Here is a 26,215-nt window from a genome sequence, read left to right on the forward strand (position 1 = left end):
GGCTATGTTTATTATAATTTTGTTCACTGTAATGGCTGGAGTGCCTAAACCATCATGCTGTGTAAACAAAACTCAAATCTTCATCTCTGCATACTGCTCCACTAGTGTTTAAACCACTGAAATGGTGATTATTGTTGAACATCTTTGGTAAAAATTTACTCTACTGTAACCCTTGGCGAATCGTTTCTTTTTTTTATATCGAGATCGTCACCTGAGAGGATCGGCACCAATTTAAAGGTGGCCGCTACACAAAACCAAAATAACAAGTCAAAGAAATATACAAACTCTGTGTCCATGTACACATCGACCTATTAAAACAGAGAACTGCACAAACTGGGCATTGTGCACTGCCTTAACTTTGTCCATGTACACATTGATCTATTTTCACTTTAAGAAAATCAGAAAGTTAAAAATATTATAGTTACCAGAAAAAATTCGCCACTGTCTTAACACACAGAAAACCAAAAATACACAAACAGAGAGGAATAAGTTACCAAAAATACATATTTCCTAACATAAAAACATTAAACAACAAATCTTCTAAGAAAAATTAACACACAGAGACAAAAAAATAAATGAAACGTCATTTTTTTAACATACTTTTTTTTCACGTGCATATGTTTAGGCTTCACACCACCATCCTCCAGGTAAGCAATTCAATTAAATTTTTCATCTCTTAGTCACCTCAGACATACTCAAATGATGGTACCCACACCAAAATAATAAATAGCATGTTCAAAATACAAGACCATACCACTTCCGTGCAACCAAACACAGCAATTGTAAAGAATGGTAAGAACCAAAAACCTGGGACTGTACAAAAGGTTTACTATTAAAAAAAGTAGCCCAAAACTAAATTTATCACAGCACGTTGGCAATATTTGCAGAAATAACTCCTTTTTATTGACAAAAAAAAAAAAAAAAAAGTTTTCCCCCCCCCCAAAGGCTACTTTTGCCAACATTATCAACATTAGGGTTACCGAAAAACTTATTTGATGCAATGGGCTTCCACATTTCACAAACAACCAATACCACTTTGCGATTTTTTTTCAGACAGAAACCAAGGTGTACCATACAGTAAAGATTAGCCACATCTTCATTTACTACTGTTACAAGTACTTTGGTAAATTTCTGCGGTTAAATTCAAAAGTTTAAAATTGCATTAACATGATCAGATTCAGAGTCATAGCTAGGGTTTTCAGCGCTCAGGGACAACTGAAGATTTCGTGCTCCCTACTGCTTGCCAAGGATGGAAAACATTTAATTCTAAAATGTTCTAACATCAGTTTGGCACCCCTTGGATTCTGCACCCGGGGACAGATGCCCCCCCTCTAGCTACGCCCCTGATCAGATTTTATTTTCTGCACATAGCTAACAATTACTTATGTGTTGTCAGATAAATGTTACCAGATGCAGTTAATTATTTTTTACTTGCCAATCTCATGAGACAAGTTTTTTTTTGCTCCTGCAAGACTTTACTTTTGTGTTGCAAAATAAATTCATTCTCACTCTTTTTGGACTTGCCTACACATTAAATTTAAAATAGTTTTATGAATAGGTAAGATGTGATTATCATAATTTTGTTTCTCTCTTTATCTTGGCAACTTTATATGTTGATTCAGTATCCAGGTTACCTACCAGTGGCTGATTGATAAAACTGCTCATATGTTCAACTGGTGGTTTGAGTTTATTTTCTGACATAAAAAAATTTTAAAAGGCATCCCCCATGTTTATTTTACTATAATCGAAAAATCAAATAATTACTACTCTGTTTATAGGTACTAAATGTAAAAATATTTTAAATGCTTCCTTTAATTTCCATTCTAATAGTCATTTGTTTAAATTTAATTATGAATTATATTCACATATAGTAATTGTGAGTGTTTTTTTATTTTAGGTGCTGTGAAAGGCAATGACAGAGATCCAATTTATCAAGAGTTCTTATATACATAAGAATACATGGATATAAGATTGTTTTTCATGAATTTAAATAAAATGTGATAAATTGGATTAATAAAAACTATTTTGAATTTTGAAAACTGTTTTTCCTCTGTTAATCATAATATAGTGCCATAAATTTCTGAATGTGTTTATTTTTCATCCAAATAAATAGCTTTACAAAAATTTGTCATATTAATAGATATTGCATAATTTAGCATTATTATAAATATTTATTATAGCAGATTTAGCTGAATGACTTTTTTAGTCTCTTTGCAGATGAAGTCACAAAGGTAAGTGGTTAGATATTTTTCTGTATTTCCCATTAAATAATTTTTTCTGGTAAATTACCATTACTTATATACTAAAGGTGAAAGAATAAGCTTTCCTTGAAGATACAAAAATTTGCAGATATTTCAAAAAATTGGTATACGTAAAAAAGTTCTTAAATTGCCACATATGCGAAATTGAAAATGTTATATATGAAATAGTTCAGAAATATAAATAATTTCACTATTTTTTAACTATAATTCACTGCATTTGTTATATATAATCACAGTTTAAGGTAGCAGTGCTTTTCTCACTGTGATTTCTCATGTATTTTGATTCATAAATCCACTTATTTTGTTTTCTCTTTTGAGACCGAATAAAAAATGAACTAAACATTCTCGTTGACATTGAGAGTTGAATAAAAGCTCACTTCAAAATAAAATGAATTAATAAATTTATGGAAAATTTTACATTGCATATATTGAGCAGAAAGAGTAAACTGAATATACTTAATGGAATTAATAATTGGTAGAGTTGATAGCAGAATAAAATGCCTTAATTGCATGGTAAACAGTAGATCTTTTGAAGTTTTTCTATGTTGCGTAAAATGCAGATTTAAATTTTTGATATTGATTGTCATATAAATGGCAATTACTGTTTTATTTTGCTCTGAAATGAATGGTTAGTAATAAAATTCTGGATGAGACAACCTTTAAGATGCGCTAGAATTTACAAAGTTTAATTTGGTGCTGATTTCAACGGGTAAATTTCATTTTACTGAATTTTGCATAAAATAATACCAATGAACCATTGCAAATTATTTTCAGAACTTTTTTTTTTAATCTAAAAGGGCTATTAGTTTTGAAATCTGACTTCATATCGTCAGTCGTAAACATGTTTCGCTTTTCATTCAGGTCTTGCCATTTGGCAAAATTTAACATATTTACCTTTAAAATCTAATATATTATTGACTAACAAGCCAAGCTATTTAAAAGCATTACACACAGTTCTTAACAATGCTTTTTTTAATTTTTAATCTGATTGATTTAAAATGCATTTAATTCATGATATATCTAATTGAAAACATTTTAATATTTCTACATAATTACATGATATATTTCTTCATTTTTTCAAATATATAGAAGATATATAACTTTCTGGTGTCAGTATCTTATAAAATGTTTTGCTATTTCCACTGCCCCATCTGTATTGATAATCTATGCATTCATAAACTTTTAGCCTCTTTGAGTGACTGCTAAAATCTGAGGCCTTTCAGATTTTTTTTTTTAATTGTGTGAGCAGAAAGATAGAATTTTAGAAGAGCTTCTTGAGTTACCTTTTGAATGATATAAAGAATTGTTAACATAATGTCAAATTTTTACAACTAAATATTAAATATATAAAAAAGCCTGCAGCATTCTCGTGTTACGAAAACATATTTATTTATTCGAGGCTAGGAATTGATTTATTTTTAAAAATACAATTTATTCCTTTTAACAATTTCCCAACAGTGTCATCAAAACACTATAAATTCCTTACATGTTTTAAAGAAAGATGATTCATTTATGTAAAGATTATTAAATGGGAAATTTTATTATTCAATTTTTAATACAAATTAACTGAAATTAGAAACTGATTTTGTAAAATAATTTAATTATGAATAATTCAATTTGGGGGCTATTGGATGTTTAAAAATAATCAAACGATTTTTAATATCTTAAAAATAAAAGCAAAATTTTCAGTTTTAATATTTTGTATTAATAATTCATTTTAATTTCCTTGCTCAGTTTTAATATATTCACAAATTCAGATTTAAAAACAAAATAAGTTGTATACATATTTTCAACATTTCTGATTTTTCCATAGTAACCATAGGAGAACGATTTGAGACTATCTGTGTAAAAAAAAAGTAGGTTTTAGATCATCACACCTTCACATACTTTCACTGGAATTTTCCTCTGTATATATACTGGGATGTGAGTGTTACAATATCCCTTTGGATGTTGTAACTAGTGTTACAAATCCTGATAACATCCCATACGCTGTCGGTGAGACGTAGATAGGATGTCCTAAGGATATACTGGGATGTGACATTAAGCGCTCAGGAGGATGAGTTTAGGAGGAAATTGGGATTTTACGGGATGTCCTGAGGGTGTAGTAAGTAGGAGTTCATATCCTAATAACATCCCGCACGCTGTCGATGGGACTTGGTTAGAATGTCCTGAGGATATCCCGGGATGTGACATTAAGCACTCGGGAGGAGGTGTTTAGGAGGTTCGCGGGATATTCCGGGATGTCCTGAGGATATGCGCATATCCCGCGAGCAACATTCTTGTGATATCCCAAGGATGTTTTTGTGCTATGTGGGAATGGATGTATTTTACAGAATGTTTGCAGTGAATTTCTTACTTTTTGGAGAACATCTGGAAGAACAATGAAAACAAAATATGTGAATGTTTTATTTCTGATACTAGAATCTTCTCTTTATTTTCTCTACTTTTCACTAGACACAAGCATGGAAAATATCAAAAATGCTTCTAATCTTTTCACATGGGCATGCATTATAGAAAGGGATTTTTTTATTAATAAAGAAATTGAAAACTTACAATTTAAAAGATTCATCTATCTTTTGATGCATCATGCACATAGCTGGCACTAGGCATTTTCCCACATGATGCAATCTCTGTTGATCCTAAATTCTGCTGCCTAATGCCTTTCTAAATTCTTCCAATGCCTGATCTGAAATTCTAAAAGTTTTATTATTTCTTGATTTTGTTGTTCGGTGTGTCACTAAATTCTAGAAATTTTGCCATATCAGCTCTGTAACTGGCCTTTACTATATATATTTCATATTTCTTCTGAATGTTTATATTACTAAAAGTAAAATTAGCTGCTTTTTCTATACATTCTAAATGCATTTAGTGTTTTTTAGAATAGAAATCCTCAATTAAATCCAAAAATTCTAAAATGAAAAGGAAATGTGTTAAAGAAAAAACTGAATACATAAAGAAAATTATTCTTCAAAGATATGTGCAGTTATTATTATGTAAATTACCCAATTACTAATGATTTCAGCCTTTACTATAATTTCCCATTTCTATTTCCTCATATGATAGAGTTATTGAGCCAGATTAAATTAAAATTGGTACTATTCCGTTTTGAGGACCGTAAAAAATTGCAGCAAAAATATATGCGCAAAAGCGCCAAATCTAGCAAACTCGCCCATTTAACAGCACGCCAAATCTAGCGTACCCGCTAATTTCAAATTGCGTAAGTTTAGAATGTTCTATATTCCTTAAGATGCCATTGAAATACTAGTTTAATTATTAAATCTTTTTTTGATATCCTATGGATTTAACAATTTGGGAATTCCCCATGACGAAAAGTCTGCAATAGAATTTGTTTTTTCAAAGAAAAGGCATCATTCATTCATTATAGAAAATTGTGTTTGAACAACCAAGGAGATGAAATTATGTTTTAGCAATAACTCGGTAGGGAAATAGTGATGCAGGAATCTATTTAGTTATGTGTAGCCTTTTCTTATATAAATTATAATAATGATCTGAAATAGTTATTTACTCTTATGCTTCTCTTAGGTTATGTTTAGCCTTTTTTATATAAATTATAATAATAAAAACGTATTATATGAAATTAACCTTTCGTATAAATTAAAACAGTAATCTTTAAATAGTTATCTCCTATTATATTATACTTCCTTTCTTGTGTTAGGGTTGCCGCAATTATTTTTGCAGCACTGCCATCAGCAATAGTTTTGTGATTTTTTGCGGTCCTCAAAACGGAATAGTACCTTAAAATTAAATTGTATATTCTTTGACCACTAGTCCACATTATTAGTTTGAATTTGACTATTCTTGTTTAATTTTGTCACCGTGAGCTGTAATTGATTTTGTTAGCATCAGAACATACTGTTATGTTCCAAGTTCTTTTAAAATAAGAGGCTTATTTAAACCTTTGTCTGATATTGTAGTTAATTTCAGACATAGCAATAATATGCTTCACGTCTGCCTGGGGTTTGGACGATTTAACTTTTACCAGATCAATTAAACCCTCATAGGTACGTTGTGGAGAGGTTGACAAGTTAGAAGATAAAGCACGCAGAAACTAGTGAGAGCATTGGTTTGCATATTGAGACAAATTTTTAATTGTTAGAAAAGATGCTTAAAGAGAAGAAAATCGATATAAACTAGCCAAAATGTCTGGGAAGGCTTCAAGTTAAAATGATGGATAAATATTTTGTTGAGTGTTGTTATTACAAAATATAAATGTTTTGTAGCTTTTAATGTGTAATTATCATAATATTGTTTAAGAATCTCTGTCATGTCAGATTTTAAACCGTGAAATTTTATTAGATTTTGATTTTAATAGGGCTTTTTTAACAAATATTGTTAAAAAATAAAATTTAATAATAGTCATGTAAATCCATAATGACTAAGGTTATCAAACTACCTAATTTAATTATTTATAAATAACTGTTTACCCTTAAAAATTATCTCTACATATTAAAGCGAGTTATTGCCTTTCATTAATACTCACTGTGGTCACACGATAAAATATAAAAATGTAAAAATCCAAATAAAACTTATTCTTTCCATCTACTGAGACTTAAAATAATACAAAACAACTTATCATCTCTGGTGCTTTAATGGCTTATTGGAACCTTAAAGTATATTATTAACTGGGTTACAACCTCTGTAACTGTACATGAAGCTACGACACTAACTGCATCAAAGCCTGACTAAATTTCAACACTTGCCAACCGTGCCTACATCAGGCCTTTCAGGTTTGTTCTAATCAACAGGTCTCTCTTTAGACAAGCAGCAGTGGTTACAACATTCAGTTTTTTGTTATGAATCATGCTGATGAAGAACTTGTTTCTCATTTTAACATATGCCATTTGACATAAAATCTACCTGCTTATTTACTAAACCTCTAGACTGACCAAGTATGTGATAAAATGAGACATAAAAAAATCAACATAAAGCTAACTAATTCAGAAGTCTAACAACAAAAATCAGCGTTTATTAATATAATGCTGATTTTGGTTGACTTCTACTTTTGTTCGGCTTCTAATTTATTATTTGTTCGCCATGTTATTGTGTCTTAATTATGAAGCTAACTGTTAGTAAAACATAAATATCACTTATCTTCTTTCAAATATGACCAACTATTATAAGTGTAAAATATTTAATGCTACTTGATAAATTGCATAAAGTTAATTTTATTCTCAAACTTATTAACAATTCTGTTAATTAATTCATGTCTAGTAATAATGCATACTACTTAGGGATCTATTTATTTTTAGGATGGTATTACAAAAGGGAAATTCAGGCATAGATAATATTTTTAATTGAATTTATTCAGTTCCCATTTGCTCATAGGTCCTTAATTATTTTTTTTTTTTTTTTTTTTTTTTATTAATGGTCCTTAAAAGTACTTAATTTCTGTGTGCAGAAATGTGTACGAACCCTGCGGAAGCATATCTCCGGGATTATTTTGTGATTTTCAAGAAAAATTTTCAGAATGGTCCATGCATATTTCAATTTGAAATACTCTTCTAATCTACTGGAAGGAATATACCTGAAGCATTGAGTGATTAGGATGAGAGTGGGCTAGAATGTTTTCTTGTATACAAGCCCAAATGAAATCTTCCGATATTAAAAAGGTTACAGATTTGCATCCTAATTAGAGCTTAAATTTCTGGACCATTCCTAGAACATGTAAAGAATATCCCTTGTATATTTTTTTAAGTATCCTTACATGTAGAAACATGCTGTTTTTTTAATGTTCCACATACATTCCAATATATTTAAAAATTATAGCCTTTTCTTGGAATATTCTCACATTACTCATAAAATATCTCAGATATATTCTGTTGTTTGGGACACTATCATATCTTAACTTGAAAAGTCCTAATTCAAAAGTCAAACAACAAAAATCAGTGTTATATTTTCAAAGTTTCTTCTCTTGCCCAACATTGTTGATCTGAAAATCACACTTTCAATTTTTCTGCTGCCAAAATTATTCAAAAATCATCTTCCATTGGAGAACTGGATTTTCTAGAGGCATTTCACATTCAAAAAAATCTTTCTGCTCTAGTTAACGATCCTAATTCCAATCCATCTTTGCCTTCGGCCTTTAAAGGAATTATGTTTTAGTTCTAGTGTCATCAACAGATGGCACCACTAGCTTATTTTCTGTCCAAGTTTTCTTATCTTATCTAATCATTATATCCTATCTCATTCATTTGCGTTTTTGCAGCTGAGGATGGTGGTTCGGTAAAACTATCGAAACTAGTCCTGTGAAAATTTGAAAATATAATGCTGATTTTTGTTGTTTGACTTCTGAATTAGTATTTGCTTGGCATGTTATTGTGTCTTAATTGAAATGTCCTATTTGAAATCAGGGCACTCATATTCAAGGAGTGCTACTAATGAATACAAAAGAAAATATTCCGGATGTGTCAGTCACAATATTTGATTCATATTCAGGAAAACAAGAGAGTCTGTCCATCTCTGTCCATCTTCCTCTCTGAAAGGAAAGCAACAAAATTATTGTAAAATTATATTTGGGCAAATGTCTTCAGAAGTACCAGACAGAACAAAACTTCCAATTGTGAATAAAAAAAGTAATATTTTTGTAAAAAGAGCAACAGACACACAGAGAAAGTAATTTCCAATAACAGCATTATTTGGGAAGAAAGCTGTTTTTTAATTAAAAATCATGAATGAAGAATATAACTGTTGTCCTACTCCATCTTGCCAAATACATCACACCAAATGGGCCATTAATCTTGAAATGAGATTTTGCATTAAATCAATTATAAATGGTGTATCACTTTTCAAATTGTTGCCACCAAATATTATCACCTTGTATTATTTTTAAAGAAATTAAGTAATAAAGAATTTCCATAAATGTTTTTCATAATATGAGAAAATGATTATACCTAGAGCCATAAAATTTTAAATAATGTAATCCTCTCCCTGAACATATATACCTTGAAGCCCGAATTTTAAATGTGTTTTATTTTCTATTTCATATTTGTAAAACTTTGATGAATTTTTGACGAACAAACTCTGTGATTTGAAAGCAAGCAGTGGCAACACTGAATAGGATAAAACATTTTTACCTCCAGTGCATTAAACTGTCTGTTGCAAATTTTTAAGATATGCTGTTTTTAAATATCTGGTGTTGTTGGATTGAATTTTATGTGGCATAAGTGGAAAAATAGTGATATTTAATAAAGTTAAACATAAAACCTTAATAATAAAAAGGCAAAAAACATTTACTACTAGCTACCGTATTAAGAAAATTTAACACTGATATGATAAACTGAGGAAAGAGTGAAAAAAATATAAAAATGTATGCTAACACTTAACACTGCATAAGGAGTTCTAAGTTTTGTTCAATTAAATAAAAATTTTGTGATTTTGCTGTTGAATTGTTTATGGTGTAAGTGTGATGAAAGTGTTCTTAATAATGAAGCTAAAAAGGCAAGACAAATGGGCTAACTAGAGTGAGTGCAACTGTAGACTAAGTAGACTGTGAACTCAGAGAGAGGGTAAAAATATTTTAACGAACCTTTTTGGGTAATTGTTTGGGGGGGAGATGGAAAATTGAGACAAACTGATGTCCTGAAAACATTACTTTGTTGTACAGGAGAGTAAATACTTCCATCAAATATGGGTGCGCCAGACAAACCTATGTGTATCTCATATTAATATAATAAATAAATATTATTTGAAGTTAATTTCATTTTAATTTGGAAATTCCACTTCATAAAGGCATTAAAAGATAACTTTGCACAAAGGTGACAGCATTGCATGTGTAAATCTAGTTTAATAATTGTACTGTATTTTAATGGAAATTATGCTATGTCTTTGATAATAAATTGCTTCTACAATTCTGTATTTTAAAAATGAGTGCTAGCAAAATACATTTTAGTCTTTTGTATATTTTTCAAGGCACATGTTCTCGTGAAGGTTGTAAAAGACCTAGAGCTCGCAATTGCAGAACTGGAGAAATACATGAATTTTGTTCCCTGACATGCAAGCACTGGGAAATTATAAAACCTCCTGGTATATGAAACTATTACTATTTTAAGATCAGACTTTTTTTAATTATGATATTGTGTTTCTGTTAAAAAATGTAATTCTCATGGCATGTATTGATATGCTCCAATTTTAGATTCTAAAACTTTTGAAGCTGGCATAGATCCTGCTATGGACATGCTTATTGCTCTTGAAATGTCTAAATTGCAGCTGCTAGAAAAATGCAGTGAATATTCAAATGGAGACGAAAGGTAATTGGGATTTTAAACTATTTTAAAGCTTTGAGAAATTCTGAGAATTTTGTATTTCATGAATTTTTTTTTCAACTTTTTTGCTGCAGTATGGAGATGCTGTGATTTAATTATTTTGACATGCTTATTAAGTAATCAGAAAACCAAACTAAAATCTTGCTGTTGAAATGATATTCAAGTGTACAGAAATTCTAGAACCATAAAATATTTTGAATTCAAATCAAACATGAGCTTCATGTAAGTATTGGCTTCATCATGCTGGCATAGTGTTATGAAATTTCTGGTTTGGACACACATCCATATTATGTAGCTGCTAGATTTATCATGCAAGTTTAATCTGTTAAAATGTCTCTATGAATGATGTCTGAGCTTTTATATATCGCTTTACTGACCTATGTATTTTGTTTTTTGGAATATTCCTTTGTTTTAGAAGTGAGACATGGCGTTAATTTCTAGTTAGGTCAAAGAATGAGGCTATTTTTAACACATAATATGCCTAAATGGCTAGGCCTGTATAATTTGGCAATGTCTTTTTTTTATCATAATTCATGTTCTTAATTGTTATGGAAACTATGTAAATGACTTTGTCCATAAAAACTTGCAGTAATGATTCATTTTAGAGCTGCTTACTTGGTAGTTTCATAAGAAGAAAAAAGGAAGTATCTAGATTAATCAGAATTAAGGTTTCTACGAAAGTAGAAAATCTTTAATGAAAATATGTATAACTTAAGAAACTTTAGTGTTCATAGTCGGAGAACTACGTGACATTGTAAATGCATGTGTAGATAATCAGATCCTAATTTGATAAGTCAGTTGCAAAACTTGAATTCTTTTAGAGATTAATTTTATTTTTGTATGGTTGTTTTTTACATGTTGAGAGTTACTTAGATTGGTGTTTGCTGCTGTATGGTCATACTCTCACCAGCATCCAAGCTTTTGCATAGACACTTACACTTTTTGACTTGGAAATCACAAGTATTTATGCAGTCTAAGAACATTAAAAATAAAAATCCATTCAAAATACTATGAATTAAGAAAAGCATTTATATAACAAATTAGCTCAATGTATCTAAATTATCAAAAGTGATATTTGAAATCCTTCTCATTATATAAGTTTTTAAATGTCATTAAATTCTTTGTTAATCATATGTATTTTTCAGAATGTGAAATGAATTAGTTCTTAATTACTGCTCAGACAGTACTTAATTTTTTTCCTTATTTCATATAAAATTTAATCACATTGCAAGTTTTATAATGTTTTTAATGTCTGTACATACTTTATCATTAGCGCCATTATTTATGAATTATAATTAATTATATAAGTAATTATTTGAATTTGGTTAATTAGGAGCTATTATAATTTTATAAGTAAATAAAAATTGTAAAATATTTTATTTATTGTTGATCCAAATTTATATTATTTGCTGTAAATTTATCAATTTTATGCATTTTAAAAAATAGTTACAATTTTTTTTATTTGATAATTAGGTAATTATTATTTTAAGATTTATATATTTATGTTGCATCAAGCATTTTGTAAAATTATTAAAATTTTAGATTTTAAAAATTGAACTGAGAGAGGGAAAGGAAGAAAGAACAAATATTTTGAATTTATTTGTTATGGAAGTTTGTTCAAATGTTAACTGTATTCAGTTTTAATAATTTTTTGTGATATTTACATAGAATTCATAATTCAGATGCATTGCCTTAGCTGTTAAATCCTGGGTATATTCATTGTCTTGATGGTTCATATCTGATTTTTAATCACAGATTCAGCTTAAAATCTAGTTATGTAAAATTATGTCATGCACTATTCATTAAGTCATGCACTATTCTCCATTGTTTCAGATATCTAGACTGCACAAAAATTCAGTTAATTTTGATATAAGGATCTCTTCTATGTTTTATTTACTTGTTTTTATCAATAGCTGTATAACATGATTTTTTCATCTTTTCCTGTCTATCATTAGAGAGTGAAATTTTATCTAAGTACAGTCAAAAGTCTTTAATCCAGGCTCGTCAGGACTTTGGCAATTACGGGTTATCGGTTTCTCCAGATTATAGATCATCAATTTAAATCTGGTAAGATGGCATGCAGAAATTATAAAATTAAAAATATGAAACCATAATTTATGAAATATAGAGCAATTATGATCTAAAGGGTATCAAAATTTACAAAAAAACAAAAAAAAAAAAAGCTTAATATTTATTTGTTTACTTTATTAAACATTTCTTTCAATGTGCGCATGCGTAAAGCATACATTATGCATAGTCGAAATTAGAAAATTGCAACCAGAAAACAATTTGATGTGTATTCGTGATATTTATAATGATGAGGAATTTGATTTAAATCATATCAAAGATGGAATACATCGAGATGAAATACTACATATAGTAAGGAATTATAAGCCGAATAAAATAAAAACATCTGCCCTGAAGATAAGGATATTGCTGACAGATCAACTTCCAGTTCATTGTGCGCTGCAATGCACCCCCCCCACACACACACACACCGCAGAGCAGCGTGAAATTGATAAACAGATTTCGGAATGGTTAGAGAAACAAAGAATATGCCTTTATCCATTTTTTGCAACAATTCCACTTTTTGTTTGATGGACATCAAAACATGCTTTCACCTTTGTAGATCCTTTGGCAGCTCCAGAATCGGAAATTCTTTTTGACATAATCAAAAGTTCAAGCTTACTTTTATAAAATTGCTCTAAAAGTCTGCAAAAAATAACAAGCCAGATCCAATTAGAAGGACAATTAAGGAACAACGCAATCTGCAACATTAACTGAAATAGATAATTAGATAATTTTAGCTTAGCTTATACCATCTGTTATACATAAACGCGCATGCGTAAACGTATTATGCACATGCGTAAAGGTATTATGCACATGTATGCGTTTACGCATGCGCAGAAAGTTTGTAGCTTTGCGGTCCGGATCATAGATCATTCTGGATTATGGACATCCAGATTAAAGGCGTTTGACTGTATTTTTGTTAAAGATATGTTAAATTTCATGGAGCTTCTTTCATCTTTTCTTTTTTTAGCAGTGCAGTGGATGCTACATTTGGGAATTCTGCTGAGTGTAAGCATTTATTTAACGTGCTATTAATGTAATTCTCCTTTTAAAAAAATATATATATATATATTTTTTTCAAAAAAAAAATTCACTTCATTTTTGTTTCAACTACTGCAGGCACTTAGAGCTCATTCGTCGCATGCATTAAGGTTTAACAATAGTCATGCTAATTATGTGTATAATATGCATGATTTAGGGGCAATTGATTTTCTTTTTTTATTAATTTTCTTGTATTTTTTTTTAAATTCACAGTACTCTAGTTTTATATTTTTTGTTTTTTAATTTCTTTTCCCATAAAATTAGTTTTATATATTTATTTTATTTTTTATTCTAAGTATTCTGTGTAAGTTTTATATAATATTTATCCCTTTATTTTTTGTGTAACGTGTATGAGATTTTTGTGTAACGTGTGTAGATGTCCAGAAAATAAAGACCAGTAGTCCTTATTTAATCAAAAAACTTTTATTGGATCAGATTTACATTACAAATTAATTAAAATAGGTAGCATTATTCTTTCTTATAACTGCCATGATTATCCCAGAATGTGTTACATATATAGTTTGTATTTTCACATCATAAAAATTTACCATTTTCCATTTGAATTGCATTTATAACTTCTGCTTTCATCTGTTATTGTCCTTGAACCTTTGCCCAAAGAAGAGTTTCCTTAGGTGAAGTTCACTTTATTAAGTGAAAATCACTAGATATTGAGTTCTTATTATACTGTGGATGATCCAAAACCTCATGTTTGAAGTTTTGCAGAAGAGTTGCAATGCATGTTTTATGGACCTAAGCATTATTATGGAGCAAGTTGAAACTGCGTGGGAACATTCTCTTCCCTTTGTTTTGGATGATTCATCTAAGTCATCTGAAGTTTTCAAAGTATGCATCAGCCTTAATTGTCTCAGGAGATATGAATTGAAAAAGGAGGATTTCTTGTCTGTCCTGGAAAAGTGAAGTCATGAGTGAACCAAAACCTGAATTTATGTTGTCTTGAGGAGTGCACATAGCATCATTCATGCATGGATTCTTATATAGTTTCTGCTGCGAGGTGAAAAAGTTCAGTTACATTTCCTGTCGTAATGGAGTCCTCAAATTTATTGCCTTATTCTGTATACTATGGGTGACAGCTGAGCATGTAACTCACTCTTTTGATTTTATGTTCTTCCATTAATATTTTGGGAGCAATTACATGTACAGTTTTCTGCACTTTGATTCTTCAGTCATGATTTTAAGAATAAGTCCTTGAGACTTTAGAAAAGATTTTATAAAAGTTCCTTATTGACGCATGTTTGATAGCCCAATTTTCTTCTTCAATTATTTGAAGAACAGCGTCAGAGAATTAAGATGGCCTTTTGCTCCTTTTGCATATCAGTTCTGTAATTCAAGAATTCATGGTACCATTTTGTAACATTCTCTCAATTCATAAGGTGATGATAAATTGCATAAATTTGTCTTTAAATTTTCAGTTTGTGTCCTCTTCTTGCACTGAAAACTATATAATGATCTGCACTTCACATTTGTTTGGAGTTTACATTACCATAGCCGTTTAACATACATCCAGTTTGAATAAGCATAAATGCGACACTGCTAATCAAATATGAGAAGAAAGTAACTGATTTAAGTTACTGGCTGTATAATCATTCTGCGCATAATAATATCCTCTAGTGGTTGGTTCTGGCTAGTGATATCCTGTAGTGTATTCTTACTTATCAGGCATGCTATCTAATTTCAAGTAATTTATCAACTGCATTAACTTTCTCTGCCATATTATACAAGTTCTGAAATTTACTGAGTATTAATATCTGATTTAGTTTGATTGATATTGATGCAGAACTTTATCATTATTTTATCTTTTCAACTATTTGAGTATTATATAGCAGGCTTTAGAATTTCTGATTCGGTTTATGGCTCTGCATTTCATGTAACTTCAGGATTCCATAGATTTCTTGTGATTATTGGTAAGGTAAGGTTTGTTATCAATTTTATTTATCCTAAAATTATTTTGCTTAAGCTAGATAACTTCAAAACAAATTTGTAATCTCCTCTTTTCAGTTTTGATATGAGTTTTTTTTTTTTTTAAATTTTATTTTATTTATTTTTCTTAATACAGTTGAACTCTTTATAACAAGTAGAGAAATACAGTCAATTTCCACTTAATGAGTTTGTAGATTACACATATCCAGTCAACATTTTTTTTTTTTTTTTCCCAGAACAGTGGAAAAATTACTAACACAAAACCATTAATATAAAATAAAACTCTGCAGAAAATTTGAAAAAGCAAAGGAAATTGCATGAAATAACAACAGTGATTGCTGATGACATAGTATTTAGTTGTTTTTGCCCACAACAGGAGTGTAATTTAAATATACAGAAATACTGTAGAGAGAAAACTTTCAATTCTGATTTAATTTAGATAACCAAATGAACTTATTCTCTAGTTTAAACAGCTTGAAAAGGCAGGTAAATTATTATTAATAATTTTTTGTTAATTTTAATGTGTATTTTTTAAATTTCTGTTGAAATGAATTATATTATGGCTATTCTGTAAGATTTGATCCCTTATATATGTAATAGGAAGAAATGAATTGATCTTGTAGCTAGTGGAAAAGCCTTTTAGTAAGTTTAATTTCTTAGCAAATTTCCTTCCTTTCCATACTCATGCATACATATACAAATATGCACCTCTCTTTCTAACTTTTTGATGCCCATATTAATCTTATAAGCAAAATATAGTATATATACAATGTACAAGGTAACCAAAAAAGTTCTTTGCCATTTCTGATATGGCATTGGAAGAGTACATACAACCCAGCATAAAAGTAATCGCCAAACCTGGTGATGAAGTGGTTAGGATGGGAGTCTGAACATTGACAAGAGTATAAAAGCATGTTGCATCGGTACTTCAAACATAACTCGCACAGCAACTGATTGAAGTGGATGTGTCAAATGTGCTCGTTCGGAGTTGTTTGCTGTATGGTTTTAAAGTGAACCTGTGAGCAGCAGAATCAAGTAGCCTAATTTGCCATGCCTTTGGAGATGATACCGTTAACGAACATACCGTTGGATAATGGTTCCAGAGATTCAGGTCAGAAAGTTTAACAAAATAAAGTAACTATTAGTAAAAATAATAGAACCCTAGAACATAATGTGCCACTTCTTTATGCAGGATGCATATTGTTATTAGTATGTGAAATTTAGAACTGAATGTAGGTGTACATTTATGTAATAAATTTTTATTATACAAATATATATATATATATATATATATGATGTAGTTTTTGTGGAAGATGAAAACTAATTCACTCCTTAGTCATGGGCAAGAAGACTGTTGTATAGATGACAACTGGTGCAAAAGTCACAACTGCTTTGATGTTAAAACATCATTTTTATTATGCACAGGAACAATTATTCAAAAATACATTTTTGCTTAAAAGTGATACAACACTAGGGGTGCTAAATGTGCCCTACAATTTTTGTGTATGAAGTTTACATTTTAAACAATAGAAAAGAAAGGCAAAGTGAGAGACGTGTTTACTCAAGCAGCAGCAAGTTAGAAAAAATCATGTATATTAACAGTAGTCATATTTATAGCAGTAAAGTCTTGGTGCTAATCTTGAGCAGTGATTGGGCTAAAGATTTTGCAGTGCAGGGAAAGAGTGGGGTAACATGCTACAGAATCATGCAAAATGATTGAAAGCACATCTTTGAAACAGGGATGTGTTTAAATAAAATGTATGAATTTAAAAGTCTTGTTCCAATTGATTCCGGTTAACTTTAATAGTTTTGTTTCGTATTTTATATTTTACACACACACACACACACTATTAAAGTTGAAAAATATGATTGTAAATCCAGCTTTCAAAGCAATAATCCTGTGCAATCACTGCTGAGATTGACTTAGAATAATCAATTAACTAAGTTAAATTATTACTAAACAAGTAAAGAATTCATTTAAAAGTTGAAATTTAATCAGACTATAAAATAGTTTGATTAAAAGTAATGTAATTATTTTACAAAATTAGCTTTTGACTAATAAAATAAAATAAATTCTTGAAAGTATGAAAAAAAAATTACTAAATGGCCAAAAGAGAAATTTTAAATATAAAAACTGTAAATAATGACAAAAAATGGTAATTTATACAATATGGAATAAATTAAGCAATCATCAATTCAATATTTATTTGATTCAATATTTATTCACATCCAATTGCAAAAAGTTGTCAGGCGGGAAAATTACCACTTAAAATGATTAATCTTAAAAAATGATCATTGGAAATTGTGGATGGTAAAAGGGATTCAGCAGTATACTAACTGTGATTTTTAATCTCACCAAGTAACATTGGCAAAAGAAACTTGAAACATTTTAAAGCAAAGCTTTAATTCTTGAATGGAATAAGTAAGCTAATTTCTGGTGAAAGTAAAGGAAAATTAAAGGAAAAAAAATAAAATAGAATAACAGTTCTTCACATTCTTTGGCTGTAAAAGCAACCTTTTTTAAGTTGAAAATGGCCAATTTTAAAATAATGTAAGAGCCAGAATGTGAGAAAAATTAATAACACATTTATAGAAAATTAAAAAATTTACATTTTTTGTATACTATGAATCTTTCTTACCCACTTGCCTCAATTCCTCCTCTTAGGTTTAAGAATGGGCTTTATTATGTAATAAAATATTTATAGTTCATAGACTGCTCTAGCTTCTGTTTTTTAATAAATGCCTTTGTAACTTGGTTAGTAGTTAAAGACAATGAAAGTAAAATGATTTCTTGTCACTGTTGCTCGGCTTTCCTCAAAATATATTTGATAAGAACTAATTGATTATAAATACTATTTCTATAATGGTTTTGGAGATGTAGGTGCTCCAGTTAATAAGCTTAATTGAAGGAAAGTTGAAATCTCTTCTCTTGTCAAAAACTCATATTTTATCATGCCTGAAAATGCAAAGATTTAGATAATCAATAGTCAGTTGTTCTGAGTTGGTGTTATTAAGTTTAGGTTATATATTACAAGATTCAATCAGATTAAAATTGTTGAAGCTATGATATCATCAGTGTATCTGTAGGTAAAGGCAAATTTTTGCAGGTCATCTAATGAAAGTGAATGAAGAAATTATACTGTTTTGTAAATAAGTAAAGGTTACAAATCTGTATAGAATAATTTGTCCTCATAAGGATCCAATTTATTTGAAGATGAATAGTATCTTGAAAACTGATGCAGTTATAAAACAGATAGCAGTTGAAATATTCATTCCAGCTTTAAGTATCTAAATATTAAACATATCTGGAAACAGTTCAGGTAGTTCTAGCAGACTACTGTAGATTTCTTAAAGCGGCAGTGATGTGTAAAGATTTTCGAAGTCATAGCAATTTATATCAAATTAATTTATCTCTTTAAGAGCAGAAAGATTGCTATTAGTAATCCAGCTGAATTGGTGGTGTTCTTTTGCTTTTTCAAAAATAAGTTTATTAATCTTTTATAGTTTAAGTGAAAAAAAAATGTAGGGCTGTGGAATTGGTAGGGAGAAAGACCGACTCCCTCATATATATGTAAATGAGTTACAGATTTTTTTTTTAATGTAAAAGAAGTAATAGATGCAACAGAAAAAAAAAATGATGGCATAGCAAATTATTTTTATTTATTGGCATTTATTATGAAATGGAAAAACTGGCATTAGTAATTTTTAAGAAACAGTGTAGCTTTGGCAAGATCTTCTTTGTGATAGGATGATAGATCCTATATGATAAACTTAAGAGCTGAGAAGAATCTTTCCACACTGACTTGAGGAAGAGCTGTTACTGTTAGGGCTACTTCTTTTAACTTTTTAGGATAGATTTTTATAAGTTCTAAGAGAGGTGTCTTGCAAGAGCAATCATATTTCTCCATTTCTTCAAAGGAAAATAGAAGCCGTGTAGAAAACTTGTTTGTATTTTTTCATTTTTATATCTAAACACTCTTAGTCCTTTATTTTCATTTGCTTTGCCTTCGCCTTAGTCTTTTCAATGTTATCAAATTATTTCTCAAAATCTAATTCATCAATAGAAGAGAATGTTTCAATGACACAAGAAAAAAAAAAAAAAAAAATGTTGTAATGTCTACAGTTTGAATGTCCTGATTTGAATACTCCAATTGTTCTGAGAATAGTTTCATTCTTAATGAAAGTTCATAGATGGCTGTCTTTGCCTTTTTAATTTGTTTGTCATTCAACAAAATTTGGTGTTTTGGATCTATATATATTGAACCCAGCAAGATCTCATTGACTAGCAAACTAGTTTCTCTTTTCTTCATTGAAGAAATGATTCCTTCTGCAATAAACCCTCCATTTCAGAAAGAATAAACATCGCATTCTTCCATTATCGCCGCCTGTTAATTCTTCAGACTGTAGCTTTTTTGTGGTTACATATGGTGTAGAAAGAAGAGTTTCCAATTCTGCAAGATCATTCCACAGTCTTTCTGTTAGCAAAACATTAGGGTTGTCTACATCTTCTAAAAACGTTTTTAATTCTAACAATCTCTATATCATCAAATATGTACTTTCCAATTGCATTGTTTCATCAATAATTGCTCCTTTTCCTGCTTGCTTCCTAAGAACAGCATCAATTTTGGGAGTTCTTGCTGCTATTGCTGCTTACCTAAATTTACCAATGAAATGTGTAATTAAATGAATCAGTTTAATCTATAATGGCAAATATCACATTCATGTTCCTCCCTTATACTTATTGATTAATATATCAATAAAATAGAAAATAACTATTTATTAATGTATATAGTTCATAAATAAAAACAATAATTCACTTTGTCATAAAATTTTTTTTAATTCATTTTAATTTCATTTCAAATTCAAACTGTCCAACAAAAACTGGAATCTGTGTGTTTTTAGTGACTCATTTATAGAAAATTACCTTTTACCCAAAAATCTTCATAACTCCGATTCTGACTCTATGACTCCAACTCCACAGGCCTAAAAAAAATGTAGTTAAAATTTTGCATATGGTTTCTGTTGCTTTAGCTATATATCTGAAACTGACTGAATTCTTGTGAAACTTGAGCAGGGTATATAAGTTAAAATCATTAACTTATAACAATTTGTACTTGGAACCGAGGGAAAAAAAAAAATGCTTAAAGCTTGTTAACAATTGCTTTTTCATTACTTTTAGAATTAGATAATTGGTTTAAGTTTTTTTTTTTTTTTTTTTTTTTTACAATAAGGGAGCTGTAGAATTTCTCACAGATGATGCTGAAATTATTACTTGCTTTGTCTATTTCTGTAATAGTGAATTTGGCTTTAAGTTCAGAAATTTTCCTTTTTCTAATTCTGGCCAAAAGATAAGTCCTTTAAAACTGTGAATTCTATTGAATGATCATTTGACTTTATTCAAGAAAGCTTGTTTTCACTCCAAAAGTTTGAGGGGGAGACTAAAGCTAGTTCTAAAAGTGAAATCATCTATGTTGCTTTCAGTGCTTTTAATTCAAAACAAAATAGGAGCAGAACTTACTGGCCTAAATTAAGTTACCTTTTTCATAAGCTGTCTTAAGGAATAATCATTTATTATATCAAGATTGCCAGTAATAATGTGATAAGAGTGAGAATCTAAAAAAGAAGCATAAACTGGATCTTTGCACAATCAGTTTGCTTTAAAGTCTATTTCATGATGGTTGGTAAGCTTGTTACTTAGTATTTTAGTGTATTGGAAATAGACCTGTGTCTTGGTCTCTATTGGAGGAAAAACATACTACAACTCTTTAAAAATATACTGTGGAACTTAATATTATTAAAGTGAGATGCAGGAAGTAAGTTTTACAGAAAATCCTGGTAGCCTTCTTTCTACTATTTTATAATTTAAAAAAGTTGCAACAAGGTTTTTAATACTTGAAAGGCCAATAAAAGTATTTTTGTAGTAATTTTAAATATTTTATAACTGATTGTTGGTAAAAGTATGCAGTAGTTTAACTAGTTTTAGTGAAATATTTGGAGTTAAATATATCCAGCTATTACTGCTAATAAGCTCAGCTTATTAGCAGTAATGGCTGCGTTTTCAGTCTTATTTCCTTCTCTAGTTCCTGTAGCTGTAAATACCAAATTGCCCAGAAGCAGTATTTCTTTTGATCCTGTGTATATTGAGAAAAGTCTGCCCTATATAAACTGTATTATATTTGTTACAAGTAATGGAGTAAATACAATTAAATGTTTTTCAAAACAACTGTTGCCTGTTAGCAAGTGGGTTAGCTGAAGTGACATTATGCTATAATTAAAATTTTCAGATCCCTTAGTTTCAATTTTTTACAAACGAGCAATAAAATAAAAGTAAAAGAGAGATTAATTAGAGTCAAAATTTCATAAGAAAACCTGTTGTTGTTGCTAATGCTCACTTGTCTGACCTATAGTCAGCCCAAGCCCATGAAATTCCTCGAGGCAAGGAGCACAAGTTTATGACTGTTGTTTCCAACAGCCTTGAGCAACCTGCAGGTGACAGTGCATTTCAGCTCAGTTCGGTCCTCAGTTTTGATGAAGAGCAACCCAAGGGGGTGGGGCAAGGGTCTGAGGGTTTCCCCACCCTTCTTCCACTCCTACTCCCAACCTTTCGAGGGAACTTTTGGCTCACTGCATGTTTAGAATGCCCCCATGCCACATGGACACTATACATTTACAAACATCCATGCATTCTCTAGGATTCGAACACAGGCCCTTTGGCACAGCAGTCAGCGACAGTAACCACTATACAGGTTGGGCATCTCAGGAAAAACCTGAAACCTGAATATTGCGTCAAGTAAAAAAAAATTTAAACAAAAACAGAAAGTTCTTGAATTAATAGAGTGGTAGCTTAAAGCTTCTTCTGGTTCTTCCAAGTCATTGTAAGTGTAAGTGAATGGTCTTTGATTTATTACATATTCAACTTCTGTCAAAATAGTAGTCAACTCTTCAAAATTTAATAGAGCTTTCCTAAGTATTTTTCTTAAACGGTCCTTCACAGACTTAACTAAACATAACTATATAATAATAAACTTCCGTTCACATACTGGAGACTAGCTCTAAATGAAGGGCTCTCGTAACGGCGCAGGTGAAAAGAACTAGTATATGATTTCTCAGTTTCGGTTGCTGATCTAACCCAAATTGGGCCAGCGAAGTCCATTCCTGAAACAAGAAATGGTGGAGTCTGAACTATTCTGTCTTTTGGCAGCTGAGCAGTCATCTTCTGAGCAGGTTTTGCTGTATACTTTCTACAAATAAGACAGTTTCTAAGTACCTTCTTCACAAGCCGTCAGCCTTTCGGTATCCAGTATTCTTTTCGAAGTCTGGTCAAAGTGGCTGTAACTCCACTATGCATTAACATGTTATGTTCTCTCTCAATAATCAGTTTTGTAAATTTTGAATTTCGAGGCAAGAGGATTGGATGTTTTTCTTCGGTGCTGAAATCGGAGAATTTTAATCTTCCTCCAAGCCGTAAGATTCCTTTATTGTCTAAAAACAGGGAAAAGGAATATATGGACAACTTCTTAGATACACTTTTATCAGCTTCTAATGCCAAAATTTCCGAATTATATGCTACTCTTTTAACTCTATGGATCCAGAATTCTTCTGCATCTTTAAACTTTCAGCTGTAGGAACATCTGTCAAGTTTGCAAGCTTCCTAGTTTTCAAAGTGAAGCGTTTAATCCAAGCTATTATTCTTAATATTTTCATAAGATTACTATACTTGGAAATATCAAATAATTCATCCTTCTCTTGTACAATACGTTTATACTGTTGGGCACAAGCAAACTTCTTCCTATATTCTAAATTTTCTTCTTCAACAATGTCTACATTACCAGAGGGCCAAAATTCTGAAGACTGTAAAAACCAGGATGGTCCACGCCACCAAAGTTGGCAATTTCTTAAATTAGCAACAGTAGTTCCTCTTGATATGAGGTCAGAGGGGTTATCTTTCCAACGGCAATAATGCCAATTATTGCTTTCAGTTAGTTTCTGAATTTCATAAATTCTGTTTTTGACGAAAGGTTTAAATCTTTCATAAGATCCATGAATTCAAAAATACGTTATTTGAGAATCAGTCCAATGGAAAGGGATTACTTCATATTTTAAATATTTTGCGATTTTGTCACTCAATCTGGTTGATAACAGTGCGCCCAAGAGCTCCAATCTAGGAAGAGTAAGTGATTTCAGAGGTGCACCTCTACTCTTGGAAGCAACAAAAACTGTTGGAAAAGTTCCATTGTTTCAAAACTATTCTTAGATACACCACACATCCATAAGCTTTCAAACTAGCATCAGAAAAGCTATGGAGTTCTATTTGTTTCACATCTACATCTAATGTTCCCTCTAAATAGTAATGAGGAATCCTGAGGTGGTTCAGTTCTTTTTTTTTTTTTTTTTTTTTTTTTTTTTTTTTTTTTTATAGTAGGCTTTCCATTTATAATTAAGATCAGGTGGCAGTTCATCATCCAAATGAATTTTGGCAGACCAGATTTCCTGAATCAGACACTTTATTCTTATAGTGAAAGAACCATAAAATCTGACAGGATCAAAAATACGGTCTGCGATTTGTAATAGAAAATGTTTTGAGTTAATTGATGAGGAAATGAAATTTGTCAAATGCTGAGTGTCAAAATAAAAATTATCATTATCCATATCCCAGTTAATTCCTAACACTTTGATCGGGCCAATTTCAGGAGATTCTTGTATCGAAAATTCTTTGTGATGCCAAATGTCTTTTGCCACTTATGTAGTGTCAAGCTAGCTTCATTAAAAATGTTCGAAATTTTTTTACTTGTTTTCAGGGCTTGTTCTAAATTTTGTTGACCACCAATAATGTCGTCAACATACAGGCAGTTGTTTAAGAGTTCTACTGTTTCAGGATATATTTCTGAATATATTTTAAGGTGATGCTTAATAGTAGCAGCCAGCAGAAAGAGACTAGATTTTATTCCAAACAAAACTCTTTTAAATCTAAAGGTTTTTCAAATTTTCATTGCTATCATCGGGATAATCTTTCCAAAAGAATCGTGCCCCACCAGCGGCCGAGCGGTAAAGTCGTTGAACACTGGTAGTTTGGTCCGACGTTCGAATCCCGCGAACGGGCTGGCTGCATGGGCGTTTTCGTGGTTTTCCCCATGTGTAACGTGTATACGAGCCAGTTTCCCTTAGAAAGTCCTCCACGAAGGCATCCCTTCCCTTAGGCAGATAGCCCTAGTGTGCTTTGCCATAATTAAATACACACACCACCAAAAGAATCGTGTAATGTCTCTGTCTTCTTCATTTAACTCTATCTGTAAAAATGCTTGTGTAATGTCAGCTGTAAAGGCTATCAAATTTTGTCTAAATTTTATCAATAAATAAAAAATATCAGGATATAAGTTTGGACCAGTATATAAACAGTCGTTTAGAGAAAGTGTTTTTGTTTTATGGGCTGAAGCATCATTAACTATTCTTAGTCTGCTTGTTGCACTATCATTTTTTATGACTGCCCTATGAGGTAAATAAAATAGGGTCTTATTATTTCGATTGTCTTCCTGAACTGGTTCAATAATATGTTTTAACTCGTAATCCTTTAAAACTTCTGAGTATATTGAACAAACATTGTACTATCAATTTTAAATTTGTTACTTAATCTTTCAAGTGCTATATCCCTATTATCTTCCATTAAATGTTTTTAATGTGGTTTCCAAGTTAATTTTACTTGGTATCTGCTGTTCTTATACTTGATATCAGATTCGAAAGATTTCATAATTTCTAAATCAACAGTTTTGTCGTTTTGAGTATCACTTTCTAAAACTAAGCTGTGTCTAGCTGCCAAAACTGTTGTAATTGATCTGATATCAAGTTTTCATTTACTATTACTTTCACAATTAATAATTCACTAAGATCATTATTTACTTTACCCTGCAAACACCACCCAAATAAAGATTCTATGGCTAATACACTTCTTGAAATCCTTTTAATTTTACCAGTAATTATAGAATAGTAGAAATCTACCCCTATGAGAACATCAATTTTGTCACTTTGTCTACAACAGTCTACTAATTGTAAATTTTGTAAAACTTTATTTTCCTTAGCAAAGTTCAAATCTGGAGGGGAGATAATAGTGCCAGATATATTTTCGGTTTCAAGAAGCTCAATATATATATTAAGATTGGGATCGCTAACATTTTCTAATTTTGCTTTAGCAACATTAAAGGTTCTTTCTAACGCAATTTTATCTCCATATGAATAAACAGAAAGTGATTCTTTTCTAACAATCAAAAGCTCCATTTTACTAGATACATCTTTAATTATGAAAGATCTCATTGATCTTTTTGATAATTGAGTCATTATCAAAAAGAATTTTCAGATTTATCATTATTTCGAGTCAATGCAGAAGCGTTTGCAATAACATTTTATTAGATTTATTTTCATTGGAGTTATATGACGAAACAACGGAAATAACGCTCGAATGCGACATTTTCTTTTCAAGTTTATCATTATCTTTTTTTATCTTATTTTATTATTATTTATCTTATTTTTTGCTTTCGAGTGTTTATTATATTTAGAAGGTGCAGTTTATTTTTTGTTTACAGTCTTTAATTCGATGCTTTGGACACAAACATAAGAAACATATGCCTTGCT

The 26,215-nt window shown here is 30.3% G+C and overlaps 1 protein-coding gene across 8 annotated transcripts in view; it reads left to right on the forward strand.

Annotated features, from left to right (window-relative positions):
* The window catches only part of LOC118203782 (ankyrin repeat and IBR domain-containing protein 1-like), a 253,441-nt gene that overhangs the window by 218,798 nt on the left and 8,428 nt on the right, over positions 1-26,215 (forward strand). For 5 of the 8 annotated variants that reach the window (XR_015040715.1, XM_085815207.1, XM_085815210.1 and 2 more), the window contains 3 exons: positions 10,191-10,304; positions 10,414-10,528; positions 13,584-13,621. Coding sequence is in view for 6 of the 8 variants with exons in the window: in XM_085815207.1 (XP_085671333.1) it covers positions 10,191-10,304; positions 10,414-10,528; positions 13,584-13,621 (267 nt within the window). In the remaining 2 variants the exon portion in view is untranslated. Of the gene's footprint in view, positions 1-1,897; positions 2,040-10,190; positions 10,305-10,413; positions 10,529-13,583; positions 13,622-26,215 lie in introns of those variants that run through there. The other 3 variants (XM_085815208.1, XM_085815212.1, XR_015040716.1) reach the window with 3 other exon arrangements.

Source organism: Stegodyphus dumicola, chromosome 4 (assembly GCF_044657685.1).
Source record: "Stegodyphus dumicola isolate Sdum_Otavi_A_Nest chromosome 4, ASM4465768v1".
In the NCBI taxonomy this organism is placed as follows: domain Eukaryota; kingdom Metazoa; phylum Arthropoda; class Arachnida; order Araneae; family Eresidae; genus Stegodyphus; species Stegodyphus dumicola.